This window comes from Chiroxiphia lanceolata, chromosome 14, assembly GCF_009829145.1.
Source record: "Chiroxiphia lanceolata isolate bChiLan1 chromosome 14, bChiLan1.pri, whole genome shotgun sequence".
In the NCBI taxonomy this organism is placed as follows: Eukaryota; Metazoa; Chordata; class Aves; order Passeriformes; family Pipridae; genus Chiroxiphia; species Chiroxiphia lanceolata.
The window spans coordinates 15,546,559-15,568,809 of record NC_045650.1 but is presented as its reverse complement, the minus strand read 5'-3'; the positions used below and the strand labels follow the sequence as shown (position 1 = coordinate 15,568,809).

At 42.3% G+C, this 22,251-nt stretch overlaps 1 protein-coding gene across 6 annotated transcripts in view; it reads left to right on the top strand.

Moving 5' to 3' along the window:
- Positions 1-9,724, top strand: part of AFF2 (AF4/FMR2 family member 2) — a 336,618-nt gene extending 326,894 nt beyond the window's left edge. For all 6 annotated transcript variants that reach the window (XM_032701864.1, XM_032701860.1, XM_032701861.1 and 3 more), the window contains one exon: positions 409-9,724. In XM_032701864.1, coding sequence (XP_032557755.1) covers positions 409-530 — 122 coding nt within the window. In that variant the 3' untranslated portion in view covers positions 531-9,724. The remainder of the gene's footprint in view (positions 1-408) is intronic.
- The last annotated feature ends 12,527 nt before the right edge of the window (positions 9,725-22,251 follow it).

Genomic DNA, 22,251 nt, shown 5'->3' with positions numbered 1-22,251 from the left:
GAGGGTGGAGAAAAGAGCAAGCAGGGTCTTCTGCAGGATCCAGACTAGCCTTTCATGCCTGGGAGAGGGTACAGCACAGAAAAGGAAATGCTAGATTTCATTGCCAACTATTTAAATTGTGAAGTCAGCAAACCTAATCTCAGAAAACTGATGGTGTAGATCATCAGAGTTAAAGGAAGACTACTGGCAACCACTCATACGATGTTGTGGTAGACTCCCAGCATGGATAATCTAATTCGGTCTTTTTAAATGTACTGTTGTGGTTTAAATTCTTTCATGCTGACAGTTGTGCTCATGTGCACAACTGCCTTGAGAACTCAGTAACTGCACCGACTGGGAAATCATGGTAATACCTGTATTTCTGTACCATTGCCTGAAACGACCGCCTCTGTTTCTTGTGTATTGCAGAGTTCTTTGTAGACCTGGACTCAGTGATGGGACCCTTAACACAACACAGCAGTATGACCAATCTGGTTCGTTACGTTCGCCAGGGACTCCACTGGCTCCGCATTGAGGCTCATTTGTTGTAGTGACTGCTGCCCTCTCCATAACATCCCCATTCTTCTACCTCTACCAGCGCAGAGACGATCACTGGTGGAACTCCACTCATTTTTGGAAGTTTATTCATGTAACTTCATTTTTATTGCCTTTTTTAATATCCTATCTATTGGAAGTAGAAGTCACCATAAAAGAAACTTATGACTCAAGAGCAGTATGTGTTGTACCATCTAATCATTTTCGACAATTTTCTATGCCTTGTGTCTCCTGGATCCTGCCATCCTTATGTGCTTTATGGAACGGTACATTCCCTGCAGTATTGTTTTAAGTCCATGCTGCCTTCAAGTGAAAACAAAAAAGCACTTTGAGAAGATACGGATTCCTGAGAAATAGTACAAAGCGTCTTAAATATTTGAGGGTATATATGAGAAGTCCCTTCTGAAATAAATTAGTAGAAGTTATAGCTATTCATTCAAAATCATCTTCTGAACCTGAACCAAGCTTTTCGACGCTTAATTCTGGCATCATTACCTGACTCAGTACATTCCTAAGATTTCATACTTCCTATAGGTTTAATCTCTAAAAGAGAACATTGAATATCTTACAGCTACATAATGTAAGATCACCAAAGGTGTTAAGAGGTAAAAGGTTGAAGGAATGCCTCATTAAAGAATGATGACACACTATGCAATGAGGTTTTGATATTCCATTCTTCCTGTTTATTGTTGGCTTAATAATTTCAGTAGGCAGCAGAATTTATTGCAGTTTTTAGGCAGTTTCAAAATATTAGCTTTCTTAGTCTTATCTACCATTCCTATACTAAATCTGTGAATTTTCTTTCTACTTTACTGTTTAGTCTCAAACAAATACTCATCCAAGATTTTTCTTCATAGAACAATCTCTCCTTGCATAGTGACTCACTGAAAGCAGATTTTAACAGGACTGCTGCACTCTAAGCATTGATATTGTATGTAAAAGTCCATTAATAAGTGTATGCAGATTCTTCATGAAACTATCTAGAAGTTTAACTAACCAGCTACTGTTGAAACATTATAATTCCATGTGGCATCATTTTTCACCTGTTTTGTTCATTTCAGAGCATTAGAAACGAACAGTATTATCTTGCTATCTTGAAAACAATGTCAAATTAAATAAAATCACCAGATTTACCCAAAAGCAATATAACATTTGTTTAATAATGGCCATGAATACTTCAGTCAGATTACCTATTTTCCAAGCTCTGCATCTGTTTACCCATGCTGTCATGTTTTGGACCATTCCTCTAATGCGTGAATAATAATGAGACAATTCAGATAGAATTTCAAAGCAATTGTGAATAAATTGCACCATTTCACATTTGCTCTTTCCTCTTATTTTTTTTCCTTGTTATAAACTGCACTGCTCTTCTGGTGCCACTGCAAGAAGCACTGGTGCATGAAACAAAACAAAATGAATTTATATCAATAATTCACAAGACTTTAAATGGTCTCATCTCATTCTTGCATACACACCTGCATACCTTACTGAACTGTAAATTCCATTTCTATAAACAGAAAATGCTCATAGCAATGTAAATATTATTCTGTCTCATCTCATTGAAATAATACAATATGTGTATTAAATGCCATCCAGATATTAGTTAATTGCAATTACCTTCTGCTATATAAACCTGTATATCCTTTAATCTGGTGAGTTATTGGATTCTACTCACTGGGTTGTGACCAGATAAATAGGACAAATTTGCATTTAAAGGGTTCAGACTGTTACGATTTTTAGAGCAGGCCTTGGATATTTGCAATAAGAGCAGTTTAAGGACTCTGCCCAATGCACATTTAAGACAAACATTTCTGTAGCTTTTGTATATTAGCTCCCAGTACTACTACCTTTTCTTAAAAATCAATAATTCCTAACATTTTGTTCCACGAGGCTGTATTGTAAACATAGCCAACGTGCATCATTAGAGAAATCATCCAGTTTAGCGTTTTCTGCAAAGGACATTTGCAGAACATGCACATCCTGTATTATCTGCACACTCCTGTTCCTGAAGTGGTCGATACACTCTTATCTGTTCTCTGAGGGTTTCAGTTACACGGCTGAAACCTGAATCTGACAGCATTTGTCACACTGATTCTGGGCCCAGTAGCTAATGAATAAAACCACTATTCAGAGAGAACTATTCAGAACTGTAGATGAAAGGTGGTTGTTGAGGGGGTTTTTTTGAAGAAAAAGAAAACAAAACACTTGAAATTTTTTTTTAACAGGCTGGGTAGTTGAGATGCAGTAGTGTTGGGCTGGTTTGTCATAAGCCAGAGTTTTCCATTCTTTTTGCAAGTAACTATTTAGTCTAATTAAGTGCATTGTCATCACCTGTTCCTTTAATGTAGACTGAAATCCTAGACTTCCATGCCTTTACGAGGGGTAGCTATGCCTTGAAAGACAGTTTTCAGACATGGGACTGTTCAGAGTTAGCTGTAGTCACTCAGTGAAGACAATGTATTATCTTTCTCCTCTTGCTTGTGGTAAACAGGCTCCTGTCTTTAAATTTACCCCGTGTTCACAATCTTTTGCTTAAACAGCTTAAGGAATTAGCCCACCTGATTTTGTATCCTGTGACTTAGGTTGAAATGTATGCTGAATCAATGGCATCATTATAGTAAGTCCAGCAGTCAAGTCTAGGATCACAAGCCAACTTACTATTTAGCAGTCTTGTTTCAAAAGCAGCTTAGAAACAAATTAAATATGGAGAGTGTATTACCATCTTATCCCTGGGGATGATGCTTCTTTTGGGTTAGTTATTAAGGATTATTGCACTTTTACAGGCACTGTATTCATCTCATTTCAATTGCCAACATGTCATCTTTGTGGAATCATTTTTACCCCTTAAAATATTACTTCCAGCAGACTTAATCAAATGAGATTGTTTGTTTGTTTCAGTCCGTGGGGAAGCTGCATGTCTGTGCTTGGGCATTTGCTATGTCTGCACTTAACACTGCCCAGTTCAGGCTCTCAAACTCATGAACCAAGCACCAAAAATTACAAGATTGGCTTAAAATTGTGTTGATTTTTTTGTTTTGTTTTTTTGGGTTGTTTTGGTTTTTTTTAAATAAACTCCTTGGTTCTTGTATTGCCTTCTGGATACTGAGCTTTGAGACTGATTTCACGACATATTTTCAGGCATTCTCCAAACATGACAAGGGCTGGAAAACACACATTTGTTTTTAATAGTGATAAACTGGGACAGTGATGTAATCTCCTGGTTTCTGCAGCTGGGACTTAAGAAGGACACCAAGATTCATAAAAAAATTGCCAGAACTGACTGCCATTTGTGACCCATGCTTGAGGAGGTTTGGAGCAATACTGATAGTTCAGCAGTGAGGGGAACAGGCCAGTAAAGGACTAAACTCAAGCATTTGGGGAGCTCCACGGGTGCGAGATCCAAGGGCAGTAAAGTGCTAAGTGCTCAGGCGAGGCATTTGCATAGCACTTAACCTCCCTGTCAAGAGCTGCAGCAGCTCCTCAGTGAAGTCTTTGACATCGTGCAGACAGAATGTCCTGCTCCGAGTGCAGTATCTCAGCCATGTGATGTGTTTTGGGTGCTCCAGAGCAGGGATTGGAAGGAAAGCCTTTTTGCTGGTAGTGTTGGTGGCAACTTTCACAGCTTGCTTCTAACAGCTTCCTTTCACTTTTTCTTACATGTTCTTTGGACTTCTAATTATTTATATACTCTCTCTGTGATTATATTGTCTCATTTATAAATGGTCTCCTTTGAAAAATAGGGACAGGTCTGTTGATAGTCATGTGGACTTTTTTTAAAAAATAGCATTGGAGATCTTCATTCCTCCTAAAGAAAAAAATCTGAGAATTGAATCTGGACCTTAATTTCCATGCTTTTTTAATTTCACAGGTTTTATTGTGTTCTTTTATTGTAACAGTTTAGATTCACTGATGTTTTTGGGTACTTTGGAAGAAAAGTTTTCATATATTTTTATCATCATTTAATGCTGTCTAAATCCAGTCATTAGTTTTGTGAGAGCAACTTAACAGACAGCACAAACGGGGCTGGTAAGGATTCTGACTTAAGTATTAACATACTTCTTTGCTTTGAGTTCAGGAGAAACTCCACTACACACAGCATTGAAGCAAGCACATGTGCGTGAGTGAGTCTGTGTGTGTGTGTGTGTGTGTGTGTGTGTGTATTTGCAACAAAAAGTCCTTGTTCATTACTTCATAGCACAAGAAAATGTATATGATAGCTGTAAACAGAAACCACTCTTACCACTGCTGATGGTAATGGCATTATTCAAGTGTTCCTCTGTAGTATGTGATACTCCTGTTTGCACCTACTGTCTCTTGCAGGCAATGAAGTTGTGGCAGAAAGTAGCAACACTTTGTCATCTTGGTCCTGTGGTCCCTGAGGTCAGTGTCAAAACTGAATGTGCTGTCAACATGCTGTTTTTCAGGTTAACTCGTTTGCCATAGACCAATGTCTTGAAGTTTTAAGAAAGATGAAATATTTCACCAGTCACCAAAGACAATTAATTTGTCATTCTGAAGCAAGTGTAGAAGTGTCCCATCTCTAGGCAGCTTGCACCAGTGAAAGGTCATTGCAAAGGGCCTTTGCCTCTCGCAGCATCTCCCTGACCTCACACGAGGGCACTGGGAGTGAGGCAAAGGGGATGAAGATGAGAAACCAGTCCCCTGTCCTTATGACATCTTCCAGCTTTATTTTACATACTACTTTATAAATACAAATAAAACAAGTCTTCTTAATGTTGGGAAGGCTCAATTTCTCCTGGACTTCCATGATATAACCAGAGCACTATCCTCACCAATGCATATAGACATTCTCTAATGAGATAGATATATAGATATAGATATAGATATATGTATCTCACTAGATATAGTGGTATGTTTTAGCTATATCACTTGATATTTAGCCTACAGGTATAGGCTAAAAGCTGTTAGGCTCTCCTTTATTACTGAAACCTCCCCCTGAGTGCATAATGTTCCTGCCTGACTCAGAGAGCAGTCCTCCTCTCCCCAGTATTCTTATCAGACCTGCCTTTCTGATGGACTTGGTGGCTTTACTTAAGCCATTTTGTTTCAGAGATGTTTTGTCTTCCAAGATCAGTGATTCTGATCATCTCACACCTGTTTAAACCCCTGGTGGTAGCTGCTGAATTCAGGATAGATTGAGTTCAGATCTTGTGTACAGCCAGAGGGTGACGTGGCTCTACAGATGTGAGAGCAAATTCAGGTGCAGATGAGTTACTGGTGTCAGATGAGAATCAAACCTGGCCTCATCAGAAAGCCCTGTAACAGAAATACTATGATGATAAGCTCTTCCCAGGACCACAGGATATGTAGCAACATGTCAGGCAGCTCATTGGCACTGTGATCATATCAGGCAATTCAAGATATCAAGAGTGGTTTAAAGAAACTGGGGCGAGTTGGTGGGGTCTGGCATTATGAATTTAACCTGTGTGTGCTTCTTGGGAAAGAGGATTCATTACTCTTGATGTGTCCTGTAAAATAACACCTATACCATGGTATCCTATAAAACCAGAGTATAACACCATTCCATCCAGTTCTTAATCCCCCTCAGAGTACCACCACGTGTCATAGAGAGCTAACTCTTGTCACTGCCCTGAAGTCACCATACAGTTAAACCGTTATTTTTACAAGTCCAGCAAGGACCAAGCCCACGGGCTTAGGGGCCAGCTCAAGTAGCCATGTGTGACCTGATGTTGCCCACCACAGGCTATGGAGCCACACAGAGCTCCCTGAGACCACAGCCTACACTGGGTGTTGGACTGCTACAAGTCTCTGTGGTGTGAATCCACATAGCCCTGTCCACTGTGCTGGGGGACCAGTGCTACGCCCCGCAGGACTGAGGGACCCCAGCCCCACCACCTGGGTGTGGCAGAGCTGTGGCTCTGTATTGCTTTCAGATCTTGGTCCTTTGCAGCTGCAGATGGGACTGGGATTTGAGCACTCACTTGTACTTGCACTGCATCTGGAAATGCCAAACGAGCTGACAGAAGCCGTGCTCGCAGTAACAGCACAGAACTCGGGCAGTGCCCACTGTGTGCAGAATTGCAGTTTAAATTGTAGTGTCCACAGGACCACTCATGCTTACTGGCCTCACCTCAGTCCTGCTCATGCCAGTCATAAAAGTCACATGAGTGGACAATGCAGCTGTCTGAGACTTGCTTTCTTCTTTGGTTTTAAGTGAGTTCCCCTCTATGTAAGTTCCGTAAGCTCTCCGTGCTGGATATAAGTTTACTCACCGTTGTGTGAGTGTCACCCTGTTGTAATACCTTTGAAAGACCCATCAAGTATAGATAGCCCTAATTTCTACTGACTTATTTCCTTCTCTGAAATAAAAGGAAGATCAGATCCTGAAGTGAATTTCATTGTTTTAATGGACAAGAGTGACTACAATAGACCAAACTGTGAGTTAAGCAAATGCAAAATAACTTGGCACAACTGGTGAAAGTCATGGCACCAAATTCTGCTATCATGTGGCAATAATGCACAGGTCTTATGGAGCTTGCTGGGTACTGTTTATAGAGAAGCTGGTTAAAAAAAATGGCATAACATTACTGGAGTTAAGTTTATTAGGCCAGAAATTGAGTTGCATTAACTCAGTGAATTCAGTGGAATTGCACCCATTTTTGTTCTGGCTGAGCACTCACCTCACTGAAAGTAGTTCAAGGTCTCTGGACAAGTGCTGGAGTAACTGCAAGCAGACTTGCTCTTCGACCAGACCATATGTTGACTCAGCCCTTGCTCAGGGAAATCACCATTGACTTCAGTGACAAGTAACACGGCGTTATGGACGTGGAGAAGCTTTGACCCACTGGCAGGAGACATTTACCCTTGAATTTATGAATGAAGCAACACAGAAGTTTTATTTACAACAGAGGTAAAGTTCCTCAGCTGGTGTAAACTGGTATAGGAGTACTGATTTCAGTGGACTTAATCCAATGTGCACACACCGAGGAGCAAACCCTCTAACCCCAGACTAATTTTTGCCAATATATCTCCATGCAGATAAACTCCCAAAGCTTTTATCATTATGCCTTTTTACTGATCATGCCAATGAAATGATTAATGTACCATAATCCTTGCCTGTAAGGAAATACTGTACTTTGCAGAGCTATGCAGTATACAGCACATCATAAAACTGCTTTAGACCACACAGTCTGGAAGAGCGTTATCAGAAACTAGACTAAGAGAGCAGCTTTTTATCTGATGTCGATTACACTTCACTCTCCACTTCCACTGCTGAGTTTTACATACAGACTGAATGATGGCTGCATGTTTCTGATGACTGTGGGCTGAAGCTTCAGCTGATGTGCCTCTAAGTAGCTGCGTAGATGTCAGTGCTGATTTACACCAGCTGAAAAACTAGTCCTCTCCCTTTTCATACTGTGCTGCACCCCCTAATGCAGCTTTATAGATGCACACTGAAGCTCAGTGTATATTGAACTATTCTGATTCAGCACCAGATAATCCCTGCTAAAAGAATTGGAGGGTGATTTCTGCCTGCCATCTAGGCTTGCATATGTTTTGGTTTTAACTAAAAGGCATGTTGCAATTTCATTACCTCCCAGTTTAAATATTTACTGGCATCAGCATTAGCTTGCATAGAAAAATGGTGAATAAATTCAAACATGTCATAAATGCTCTCAGCCTAGAGATGGAATCTGTTACTTTAGTTCAAAGACGCTGCAGCAGGCTAAAGTGGCTTTTCTAAGACAAATGGGTTTTGTACATTTAAAAGTCATGGCAAATACTTATCTAGGACCATTTCTGCTGTTCTTCCTCTGAGCATCCTGATCAGCAGGTTGCCCCACTGAAGTCCACAGAAGTAACTGAGTGAATGAGTGCTCAGCACACAGGTTGCAGAATCAGGCACTGAATATCTTAGGTTGCTGCAATCAGGGGTTTAATTTTAGCCATATGTATCACTTGAGGACACTTAAAAAATATGTACATTTTATCCAAGCTGACAGTCCTTGTATTTCCATAAAATATTGTATAATTTATTCCTGTCTGTATTTTTGACATCTTTGGATTGCATATCTTCTACTGAATCTTAAATGCTGTTTTTTTTAAAACCCACATTCAAAAGTCCTAGGACATATCATCCGAGAATATTAAAGCAAGTCAAAGATCTGGTGATGTTTTGCTCTGGTTTTGCGCTCTCCTTCAGTTTGTGTTTTGTCTTTGGCTGTAGTACTCCCAAAATTTTTTAAACAGCTCAGTTCAATTCAAGTTGCTTCCTGTCTTCTGAGAAAAAAAAAAAAAAAAAAAAAAAAGGCAAAATACAACTAAGGTTCAGGAGAAGTAATCCTGGCAAACTCGGTGGGTGTTTGCTTTTTCTAGCTGTCCTGTTTTTTTAACCCTGCCATGTTGGGAGTAGTTGTGTGTGTGTTCTCTTACCCACCATTTCTGGCTGTTGTGGCAAATACTTTTTTTTTCTTTTTTTTTCTTTTGTGTGTGTGTGTATGTGCGCGCATGTATAATTAACCAAAATATCAGGAAAATTTATATATGCTTTCTTCTGGTTCCTGGAAATAGAGCAACATTATGACCTTATGGTCTTCCAGCAAAAGTCAGATTTAATTTCTGCATTGCAGTGCAACTTAATTAGCTATTGGAATTAGATTATGGTTTACTAAATGGCCTTTTACCTTACGTTCTTATGTTCTTACTTTTTATTTACTATCAAAGTAGCCTTTTTTTTCTCATGTGTGCAAGTATCATATCAATAATCATTGCAATTCCACAAGGTGTCTTTGTTCTGAACAAGCATGTTATTCTTGTAAAGTTTTAAGTATAAGTTGTTTTGTACAGACCAAGGTAACTGTTAAAATGTCAAGCAATTACTGAAATGTTGTATAGTTATAAAAGTTTGATTTCTTTTGCTTTATATGTATAAAATTGTATCTTGCCTGTTTTGCTTTGTATTTCCAACGTGTTGCACAATTATGCATTTTGTTTACATTTGTTCCTTCTTCAGAAAAAAAATAACAGTAATACTTTATGTACAAACATTTTAAATGTACTTTTGTTGTTTTTAAACACAATGTCTCTGTATAAATAATATTGGTCGAACTGGTACATTCGTGTCTCTCATAGAGGGATTAATTATACTGCCAGTGCATTGAATTATTTAAAAAAAAAAAAGTAAAATAAAATTTTTATGAAAATGTAACCCATTTTATCACTATAAATTATTCTGTCTTCTGCTATTTTCTCATTCTCCTCCCAGGATACAATAAGTATGGTACAGTAAGTACTGTTTGTGGGAGAGCTGTCATGGGTTTTAATTTTTAATCAATGTGTTTGTGTCATTGCGGCGACTTAAAATGACTCGATGTTAGAAAATAATGCAGTGCTGATACCAGCTGTGAGGTAACAGGATCAATAGCGTGCTTTCCCCCTCCCTGAGGGGCCTCAGCTGCAAGGCAGCAGCCTAAATCCCGTCTGTCCCAAAACCAGCCTCGAGAGCAAAGGGGCCAGGCTTCAAAGGAGGGGTTTTTTTTTGGTTGCTGGCTGACAAGCAGCCCAGGGCTCCGGCGCGACCAGAGCGGCGCAGTTCAGCCGCCGACCCTCCGCGCGGGGACGCGTCTGTCCCCGGGGGCTCCCCGGGAGGACAAAACTGGAAACGCCAGGTTTTATATCATCGCTGCAGAAATAGCTCGGAGAGGCAGTGCCAAGAATACCAGCTCAGAAGAGATGTAACGAGCTCTCAGGAGAGGCCGAGCAGCATGTGATGTGGCTGCCCAGCCTGCAAGGCTGGGCGCTCGGTGCGGAGCAGCTGAGGTCGAGGTGCCCGCCGGGGAGAGACGAACCGCAGCGCACCCAGCACAAGAGTCCATCTCGGGCCACTGTCTCCCAAGATAAAGAAGCCATCGCTGTGTTTTGCTCTGTGGCCCCTCACACTTAGAGTCCTGCTTAAAACATTTTTATCTTAGCCTGGAGAGTTGCGCGTGCTGGAGGTGCTGCAGGAGGGCACGGCCGGGAGGCGGCTGTGGGGACAGCTTAGCCCAGGCAGTGGCAGGGAGAGGGGTGGTGAGCCCAGAACACAAATGGTGTCACAGAAGGATGACTGGAGAGCCTTAACAATAGGTGTTAGTCTGGATTTGAGCCTCACTATCTATTGGAACGTCCTGCTTGGAACAAAGGGCCAGTAGCTGGTATCTCCGAGTTTCTGCACCACTCTGACCACATGAGCAGTGTAAAGCTCTCTGGTCCAGCCACGCTACAGCTTTTACAGTGTTCACCATCCCACTTGTGTGAATGGTTACCTGTAAAGCAGGTGCTAGAGCCCCAGTCCTTCCTAGACATAAGTCACTTCAGAAGGAAATCTGGAATGGTGTTGCAGGTGCCCATTTTGTGTTCAAGGAACCAGCAAACAGAGAGAGATGTCTTTTGGATCAGTGCGAGGAAGGGCAGGTCTGATTCTGCGTGTGCCATTCACTCCCTGAGTCCTTTGCATCCTCTGAGTGTGCCCAAAACCAGCTTGCAGCTTGACTTCAGACTGGCAGCTCATGTCATTCCCTGCATGTGTAACCTTGTAATCGGCTGTGAAGTGTTCTGTGATCCCAGCTATGAATGATGAATGGCTCCACATAAACCTGTGCTATACAGCACTGTTAGAGTGACTTCTGGATTCAGGGAAAAAAAAAAAAAGTCTGGAAATAAAAAAGGGGGATAATTATTCCTATAGCCAGTACGTGGAATTCCCACAGTAGCAAAAAACGCCACTCTGCTGAGTAGAGGGAGGAGTGTCTCCTCCAACTATGGCAGTCAGGGATAAGAGAAGATGGGCTTTTCGATGCTCATTTTCATACACAATTTCACAACAACCTCAGGCAAGGTACTGTGGCCCTGTTCCCCAGCCAAGGAGACTTCTTTCCCTCCGTGGTTGAGGCTGAGGCAGTGGATGTTGGTAAGAGCTCCATAAGGCTCAAGTGAGAGATGGAAGCACTACAGTTTGGCAGCCAATTAAGATGATTTAACTGCACAACTCCCTCAAGAATTAATTTGGCCCATGACAAGCTGCTCTAGACCACAGGATGTTTCATTGCCAGCAGAAAAGACGAAGAGCTTGTGAAGCCTTATTTATATCTGAAAAGTCTGGCTGGAGCTTCCCAAGGTCCACAGAGCTAAGGAGTAGGAAGCAAAGCCTAAATACTGTCACTAAAAGACTGAGACTCCCCAGCCTCTCCTATGCACACGGTCCAGAAGCAAAGCAATGCAGTGTCAGCTCCATATGATAGAGAGGAATTTCATTTACCAGCTGCATTTCAAAGTGATTTTAGATATCTTTTACTGGGAAAGGCACATGTGCATAGGGGGATCTTTCTTCTCCATACTGTGTCCATGCAGTTGGAAGGACTTTACTGTAGCTAATGCAAATGTGTTCAGCACACAAACTACGTGTGAGGCTGATGTTAAACAGCAGTTCATGTTGATGTGAGCTACACAAGAGTCCCTGTTGATATTTTTAGGCATGTATGTAGATTGGCCTTCGGAAAGAGATATTCTCTCTTTTGGGAACCTGTTCACCTATGAGCACATGAGGGATGAGTTATTAGGTCAGCCCTCAGGAAGTGGACTGCAGGAGAAAAGATACTATGTGATGAGGTTCATCCTTTTGGCAAGGGGGTCCTGTGAGAAATGTGTGTCGTTGGAGGTGATGAAGCCACATGAAAAATACTCCTTCTTCTACTTTCTAAGAGAGATGAGTCATGCTGCCAGCTCCCCTCTGCCCTGCCACCCTTGGTGAAACCTCAGTGCCTACTGCTCTCTTTCAGCATGCCAGCTCTAATCTGCTGGGGAAATGAAGCCCCCGAGTGACTGCTGCATTAGAAGGGCAATTCGTACCTGCAGCAGGGGCTGCTGGAAAACTCATCACACCCCCAGTACCCCTTAGTGCTGACCCCAGACTTTGGGCAGCATCAGGAGCCTTGTTTAACTCTCCATCGCAAGTCATTTCATCCTCAGAGAGGTGTAACAGAGAGCAAATTCTGCAGCTCTTTTTATTTTTTCTATTTTTTTTCTTTCTTTCTCCTTTTTTTTTTTTTTTTTTGGCAACTCTACATTCGCTGCCTATCAAGCAGGAACTAAATAAAAAGGCTGTTATTGTGCTTCGAGCCATCAATTTAAGAGCAATCACCTCTGTGTTCAGGATATGCTGGCAGGGAATTATCTGCAATGAGAAGCTGCTTGCCAATCAGCCTTGTGAAACTCCATTGGCTTTATCTGTACCTGGAAGTGGATACAACTTATTCAGTTAAGTGCTGCACTCGGATCTCTAATGCCCTCTATGGTCTGGGAGCTGATTAACCAAGAGAAGCCTCCTCCAGATGGGCATCCAGGGCATTCCCTGTGCCCCAGCCACCACCCAATGCTGCCGAAGCCCTGAGCCTGAGCTGCTGTTCCCGAGTGTGGTACCACCTGGCTCCAGGGAGCCGCAGTGGGAGGCAGCAAATTTGCTGGGGTATTTTTTTGCACAAAGGCTGCAAAATCATGACTGGGACGGGACATGTCAGAGGAGTAATATGGCTGGGAAACTCTGACGTGGCATTGAGGAACCAGAGAGTACCTTGGAGCATGAAATGCTCCCCGGCCAAGATGCCATGATGTCTCTGGCTTGGCCCAAGCTGTGTTCGATGAGCCTCTGCCAGCCCCAGGCAGAGAGATGAGTTCCTCCTTAAGGGTTCCTATGACTGAGGGTATTGTATGTGTCCAGGGACTGGATACAGACATTTTGGCAGCAGGCTCTTTTCCACACTAGTCAAATAAACCCCTTCTAGGCTCCACCGAGCTGGTGTTGGTTCAAGGACAGAGCCAGATCCTCCAGGCTGCCCCAATGTGATGGTGATGAGGGACTGGCCTTGAAAACCATCTAATTAGTTCTGTTCTAGGCAGGAGAGGCTCCTTCACTGCTCAGCGTAGCAGACTGCTCGCTCCTGTGACATCACTGTTTTACCACTGGTGGTATTGGGGGTTTCAGATCCCCCGTGTCCAGGGCTGTCCCCAGTTTTATCCTGGCATCTCCTGCCCTCATGAAGGAATAGATTGTTCAGCCAGCAAAGGCAAGCTCGAACCAGGACTTCCCAGGTGAAGTTGGTGGTCTGTTGGTATTCAGAACATTAAGATGATGACAATGACTAAAAATCTATCAGTTTATTAATCAGATCACCTGATCTCACCACAGTGTCTTTGAGAGAGAGACAGTGCCTGAGCCTAAATCCAGGTTATTTTACACTAACTTAGCATGTCAAATCGCAGGGTAAGTGAAATCAGACTCAGGCCTTCAGTTTTGTAGCACCAGCATGAAAAACAATGCAGCTGCATTGACCACTCAGGGTTTACACAGGTGTAACTATGATTTTGCTGTCAAAACTGGCATCTCCCGTGGTGAATGCTGGACTCCAGACCAACGGAAATGTCACCTCCGTGTCTCAAGGAGGCATTTCAATCTCAATCATCTCTGAATCAATCAATGAAAAAAGCACATCTATGTTAATAATGAAGCACCGTGGGCCAGCACACAAAGCTCCCAGTGCCTGGCACTGGGGCTGCTGGTGTGTTGCCAGCCCATGGCTCAGACCCCAGCCCTCTAATTGCATCAGCCAGTGCTATCAGCCCCCCAAAGTTGCTGTTCGTGTGTGATTCCAGGAGGGTAATTTATTACCCTGAAGAGCCCAACTCTTCTCTCCCATCCATCTATATCCCTGTGTTACGTTGTTTCTGTTAGCATAATCATTTCTCATGGAGAATGTCAATAAATGCTGGAGACAAAAGCAACACCAACACCACCAACAACAAAAGGCCCAACTGCTAAATAATTCCTAGAATGAGTTGTCAGAAACCTTTTATTTACTGATTCCGCGCATTTCATTTATTCCTGGCAGCGGGCCAACCTTTCTGACAGTTAAGATTTATTGATTTAATTGCCTAGGGTAACCATGCAATAAAATCATCTCAAAGATAAATTTTCATGGCACTGTGCAGCACTGAAGTAATTTTTCAAGTGCTATGGCTATATTTCTGCAGGTTACAGGTGCAAAATTTGCTTAAAGCAGAAATGTCTCATTATTGTAACCCCAGCACATCAGTGTGGTCCCTCCTGTGAAACTCTTCTTTTCTTTTCCCTCTCTCCTTTCCCTTTTTTTCTCTGTCACTAGTTCCTTCTGTATCTCCCCCTGCTCCATTTTTTTTAAGAGGTACAACATAGGTCTCTAGAAAAGAAATTATATTTTCTTAATTGGTTCATATATTCAATGCCCAGGAGAAGCGAAGCTTCAGTTTAATTAGTAGTGGGCTTAGAGGTTATTTACAATGTTATACAGAAGCATTTGTTTCCAGCTGTGAGATGCTTTTTAACACCAAGGCCTCACAATGTAGCTGATTGCCGTTTGTGACATTACAGTTTATTGAATCTTTAGATCTTTTTATTTACACTGTTAAAGAGCTCATTATAGTTCAGAACAAGGAGCAAATGAAAATCCCTGATTAAATCCCAGGTTAATGGCAACATGTCTGAAGTCAGAGATAGTCTAAACTTTCAACGATGCGAAATATTTTCTTCTCTCTTATTATTTATTTGGGGAGGGGTATGCTGTTTAGTGTCAGTGTAAGATTTAATGGCCTATTCCTCTGCCAGCCTTGGCAGCTTCCCTTGCCAGACCTGGATGTTTAATTCACTCTCTTGCCCCCTTGAGGACATTTGGCCAAAGGCAGCTCCAAGGTGGTGCCAGCAGAACTCAGGCTGTGGAAGGGGTGGCTGCCGTGGCCTCTGCAAGCCATGCCAGGGCTGAGCCCAGCAGCCAAAACGTCACAGGATAAACTAGGACACAAAGGAGAGGTTTTGCTCTGCCAGCCTGGCACAAATGCACAGTGAGGGCAGGAGACAGCTGTGCTGTGGAGACACTGAGCTCCCAGGCACCTCCTCAGGGTGACACTGTCCCTTGGGATACACTCTCCCACCACACCCGGGCTGCTGTGGGTCAGTGGAGCTTCCCCAGCACCTCTGAAGGTTCCCAGAGCCCTTGGCAGGGCTGCTGCCAGGTTTGCCGTGCTGAGCTCATCTTGAATGACTCTTAGTCCCATATGCCAGTGGACTTTCACCCACCCTGATCTCATTCTGCAGCTTCCTCCTTCTCTTCACTGCAAAGTACAGACCTGACTCCTGTCCCTTGGCACCTTCCTGGGCACTCACTCACCACTGCTTCTCCAGCTCCCAACTGCAACTGCAGAGCTGTGCTGTGTACAGAAGCTGCCCAGTAAGTCAGTCACAGAAAAACCCCATATATAGAAAATGCATAAATTATCTACTGAAGCTGAGTTTAATTTACAAGAAAGACAACTACATCTTTGGTCTGTTCATTTGGATTAGCTCCAAGACAAACATCATGTGAGATGTGTTCCTATCTCTGAGGGATAATTTGCTCCTTGTTACCAAAATCATGCAGTCTGAGATGGGCAGAGTAGGGTCTGTGTTATCATTGTTAACCCATAAATGGATCATATGAAACCGTTTGCAAAATGACCTTATTTCAAATTATTAGTAATAAAATGTGAAATTGACTTCATGGCTTATATTTTCTGGTGGACTTGCAGATTTGCTCCACTGACAAGCTTGTGGATCTCACACTGCAAAGACTGACTTTAAAGCCTAGGACCTTTATACTTGCAGTTTAACCTCTTCGACCTCTACTCCTCTGACTTCAGCCTTTCATTAGGTGAAATACGAAGGCGGGTTGGATACATTAAAAAGAGTATTAGTGAGAAGAGAGGCAGTTGAATCAATAATGTCAGTAAAGGTAGACCTATTTATAGAGAAACAATGTCAGCATATGATAAACCTGTGAGTAAATTGGCCCAAAGCCCAGACCTTTGTACTGATTTGGAGAGCTTGAAGGGATCTGAGCAGCAACAAGAACAATCAGTAATCCCAGGGCTCAAATGTCAGCCACGCCAAATGGGAATCAGAGAACCCAAAGAAGTGTTCTGAGGTGGAAGAGGAAGGATGGAAGGACAAGGGAAAATTGGCATAGTTTCAAGTGTTGCCAAAGGAAAATGCCAAGTCCTTAAGGCTGGGCAGTGATAGGACAAGCTGAGGTCCATGATTTCTGTCTTTAAAACACGTAGCTGATCAGGCTGAGCAGACCTCCCACCCTCATACCACCCATAAGCCTCCAGGCACCTAAAATCAACAGGCACCTCCAAATTCAAGACAAAACCTGTCCAAGTATTCAGAAAAAAAAAAAATCCAGATTTACTGACTGGGTACACAAGTCCTTCCATTGATTACCAAGAGAAGAAACTTGGCAGATTCAGAGAATCTGGTTCACCCTGACCAAACTGATACTTGAGCTTGGTTTTTTGTTTTTATAAGGTAACAGTCCGCAAAGCAATTTGAGTACAGTCTGGACTCTATACTCAGGTCTATAAATAACTAATATTGACTAGATGTGACATCTTGTTTCTTTTCACTGACTCTACAGAAAGTCAGGGGATGTGAGTTTTATTTGAGATAAGTTAATATTGTAGACACCAATTCTAAGGGTCTTTGGGGCCTACTGTGACAAGTCACATGCTGAATGTACTCTTGGCAATTAACATTAGTTGGGAAATTTTAAAAGAACACAATTCCTGTTTCATGTAAACACTTGAGCAATTCCTGTTCTAGTTCCAAAGCAGTTTTTTTTTCCTCAATTGTCAAAATTCTCCTTCTCTTCACTCCGGCTCTGAAAATTGCAGTTTTGGGATAACTTCTCTAGGTTCTTCCCAGGGTACTCAGAGTTACAGTATGTCCTTTGTTCTGTTTCCTTAGGTTCTGAGATGTCTTCAATGAAGCAGGACACACCAGATGATGTGGGTGGTTACGTTTCTACTTAACTAACTCTTTCTGCTATTTTTTTTTCCTTTTGCAATTCACTGCTGCTCTGGGCAGGCTGACAACCCAGGAATGTGACAGTACATGAAACCTGATAGACTCATGTTTGTGGGGGGAGCTAGGAAATTGCAACCAAATTGAGAAGCCTTCTAGTGAATGAAAACTCATTCAGAAATGAAACGAGTGAAAAAGAAAAAAAGCCCCTGCCCTTAGTGGTAGGTACACAGATCCAGATGTGTACCATACAAGTGTCTGTTCCCAACGAGCTAATCTGGGAGGAGATGGGCCCACAACAGTGCACACAAATCACTAAGCCCTGCCAAAAATCCACAGTACTGAGCCCCTTCCAGGAATCTCGGTTATCCTCATTGGAAGTAAGTGATCAAGTGAGACAACAGTATCAGGTGGCCAGGTTTAGTGTCTCATGAGTGGTGGTCTCTGGGAGCCACATCCTAAACCATGCTGGGGCTGCTGGTTTTGCTGCAGTAGACTCAGTGTTCAGTCTGGAGCCACACTGGCCCAGCTCTGGTCACCCAGTGAGTGTGTGCTAGATGTCCCAAATGGAACGTAAATTAAAAGGGAAAGGGCTATCAATCATGTTAAGACCCCTACTGACACATACTGTGCTCACACACGTAGCATAAACATCTCTAAAAAGCACATTTTTAAAGAACCAGAATTACAAGCTGTTCCAAAACCTCTGCACTTTATTAACATTGAGAATGTGTCCTTTGATATAAACTCTTCTAGAAATGATTCAGATGAATTAGCACAGGAAAATCTTGCTGAGTTGGAGAGTGCTGAATCGGAAGCAGTGCAGTCAGTGAATAATGAAAGTAAACCATCATTCCGAAGTATGACTAATGGTGACATGGCCTGTCTAGAAGAACAAATAACCAAGACATACTACTTGGCCCCAAAACTGGGTTGAACATCTTTTGAAATTACTTCACTGCTGTATGAAGACTATTAACAAAACAGGAAACCCTGCCAACTTGTGGACTACAAGTCCAATGAGGGAGAATTCCACTTGTCCACAGGAGAGACAGATGATTCACTTCATGAAGGAGCAGGACTTATTACTCTTAGAGGCAATATTAATAGATCCATCCAAAATCACTCATGGAACAGATCTATTGATGTTGCCAAGATCCTTAGCTGAAAAATGAGCAGAGAAATTTGAATCTGCAATGTAGAATGCTGCCATGAAATGATTTTGTGGCACCTAAAATGCTTTTATCAAAGGATGACTTGACGAGACATCAAGATAGCTAAATGCTTAAGACTGCATGTCAGTCAAAAACTTACATGTATTATTCAAGGTGCAGACTGAGCTTCAGTGAGGCAAAGGGAAAATACCGAACTGAGGCTTATGGAGAGTGTGTTTGTGCAAAGATAGGAGATATCTTTTGCAATCTAAGTACATTCATTCTGCTTCTTGGGCTAGACACATTGGGTGTGACTTAGCCAACTGCATGGGGAATTAATTTAACCCACAGTGTCTAATTCAGGAGGTGCAGGAAATACATTGTCTCAGCCTGGTGTGGTTCCAGGACCCAGGTAGGGCTGCAGAGGTTTTCAGCTCTATGCTGGTAGCCCAGCAGCTAATGGCTGCCAGTTGTAGTATGAAGTAAAAGAAATGGCTGCCATCAGGAAAACACCTTTTCTTTCCAACAATAAGGGCAAGAACAACTCAGCTGCAATTCAGATTTACCACAATGACCCACCACTTGAGTGCTCTCACAACAAAGGAAGGTACTCCCCTACCCCCACGTTTTTGAGCCCTAACACCATAACTTACCCATTCAGCATTTCAGTGCATATCCTGATCTTCACCTGCTTTGGGATGGCCAGGAAATAGAGAGCTCACATTTTCAATTATCCCCAAAGAAATGGTGTAGCTTTTTTCTGTGATTAGCTCTGTACACAGACTTGGCTGCTGAGCACAGCAATGGTTGTCCAGAACACACAAGTCCTGCTCAGGAGAGGGATGTGCAGACGAAACCATCACTGATCTTTTTTCCATCATTGGAGCATTATAAAAGGCATGAGCCATATTCTCTCCTGTAAAACACCAGAATCAGACAATCAGACTCTAGCTAAACAGCAAAAGCATCCTTTCTACAACAAATGAACAACTAGAAGAGACAATGTATCTCTAAACCTTTATGCATGTACACATATATATGCTTTTTAACTATGTCAGTGTCCTAAGTGTTGGCTAAGAAGCCAAGGAAATATGCATTATACAGTCCAGAGCTGGCCTTTATAAAATTCCCAGTCATTCTATTGACATTGTTTCCTACAGACCTCTCAGAGCATCTGACACAAAATGATTTTTCCTATGGAATTGATCAAAATAGTGGCAAAAGTAAAGCGACAAAGAATCAGGGAAATAATCAATGACAGTAGAGTCCAAGCTTGGGAATAACCCATCACCAGTCACACAAAGAGGAAGAACAAATACTTTAACTCTTTCCCTCTGTGTGGCATCACCTGAGAAAAGGACAGGGTCAAATTACTGTACTGTTAAAACCCGGAGTGAAACAAAGGCAAACACAGCTCATGTTTGAATTGCTGTCTCCTTGCAACTGTCTAATTGTGTCTATACCCAAAGGGTTTGCAAGGCAAGAGTGGGAGCAGAATGACAGAGAACTGCCTTAAAAATCTTAAATATGCTTATTCAGGGGGAAAAAAGCAAATTTTCCTATAGGGCACAGGTATCAATTAAACTTTCCAGTGGGGACATCTCCCTTGTGCTCCCAACATTAGCACTGGCTATGTTACAGAACTCTATTTACACCTTTAGTTAATATGAATGAGCAGTTACCATACCAATTATTACTTTTTACAGTGTACATAAAGTTCTTGATTCAGTTAAGAGACAGGGTCAGTGTTTAAGCTGAGCTCAGCATTTAGCAAGCTTTCTTTCCTACATGTTTTGATTACTTAGGAAAGCTTGAACCTCTACAACGTAATGAAGGACTGGAAAGTTGTAGGGTAATTTGTAGGAGAAAGGGTGTGCATGAGGATATATGCACTATTATAAAGCTCAATAAATAATCATGTGAAATTGCTGGCATTTAGGACCCTCTAGAGGGGAGCTTTCCCAGCCGGCTGCTGATCCCTCATACCCTGAGTAATTCCAGATTAAATCCACTGACTTTGTAGAAAGTGTATGTGACATCAGAAACCTACCATGTATTTCCAAAATGCATGTTAATTGGCTCCAGACAGTGGCAAGGGGGTTGTACATGGCTACAACCATAGGGCTTCAGCTCCTCCATCCCCAGGGTGGCTCGGAGGGAAAGTGGTGCAGAGCTCAAACGGTCAGAGCTGTGGGAATGATGCAAGATGTCTTCCACTTGCATTTTATTGAGAGAGCCCATAAAATTCAAAATCCAGCTGTGCAGGTTGGTTCAGTCTGCCTATTAAAAGGGTGGCGTTTTCTCATGCCTGTGATTGATATGGTTTAGGCACATCTGTGTACTCGCTTAACCCCCTCCCCTCCACCCTCTCCATCTCAAACCACTGCCTAGACATGAAAAGTGGGAATTTTGTCTTTTGCACATGAGGGTAAAAAACTCTTCTTGACTTCCACTGAAGAACAATAATTGCTGGTTTGCTTTGATTCCTTCTCAATGCTAATTTTCCCTGGTTTTTCTCGGGGAAAACATGGAAGCCCACACCAGGGTAATCAGACCTTTTTCTTTCTTCACCTCTAAGGTGTAGGAAAGAGGCAGCTTGGTAAAGTGACCCGAACACGTGTTACAACAGATAATCAATGGCTCTGGCAAAATGCACATGAAAGCATTTCAAGCCCATGTTTCAGTAAACATTCTCCAGAATCTGTGGCTATTTATCAAATATGAATGCATTCTTCAGGATGAGGATCTCATTTCCCCCGGTGTTTTTGTTCCAAAAATAATTGGAAGTGACAATACATAGAAAGATGATGTTTCAACTTCATGTTTAAAATAAATATAAGGCTGTCATCAGAGCTGAGCTGTCTTGTGAAGATCCCTCTCACAGGAGTCAACAGGCAGCTCTGCTGATAGAGAATCGTGTTCCATTATTGATTAGCTTTTAAGTTCTTGTTACATATTAGATTAGGATCGCTGTATGCATAGGGAATGAATAGCCCAATTACAGTCTAAAATAGCTCATCTCAAAGTGGTTTAGGATTTTGATATTATAGAAAGAATTTTAAGGAAATCACAGGGTTTATTAAAAAAGCCTTTAAGGGAGATATTTACATTTTTATTGCATGGCTTTTCAGGATGGGGAGGGCAAACTATTCCTCCTTATATTACATACCAGGCTGCTTTTAGCTCCCTCCCAATTAGCTTTTCAAATCTTTGGGAGTTAGGGGTTTGCTATATGGGGAGCAGGTTTCCTGCACAGAAAGTACCAGACTAAGCAACCCCAGAGTTACATTTCCAGATTCCCCCAGTTTAAGTGAGAGCACCTTACACTGAAATCCATACCAGACTCTGCTCTGAGTACAGCTGCTGAGGCTCCAGGGCTTGTTTTGGAGTCAGTGATGGTTCCCAGCAAAAGCTGGCATTCAGATGCTCTGCTACTTCTTACTCTTTTGTGCAGGAGGGAAAATCTATCAATGGTGCTCAAAGAGTCACAGATCCCTGCCCTGGCCCTCAAGGGCACTGAGCACTGATCACAAGTAACTTGGAGTAGATTCAGGGCTGATCAAGCACATCCCAGTTCTCAGCAAAGGCACCAATCCCAGTGACTCCTGTGGACATAGGGGCAGCACCCTTATAATGAGGTATTCCTGAGAGTGCTGCTTAATCTGCTTTAGTGTTGTC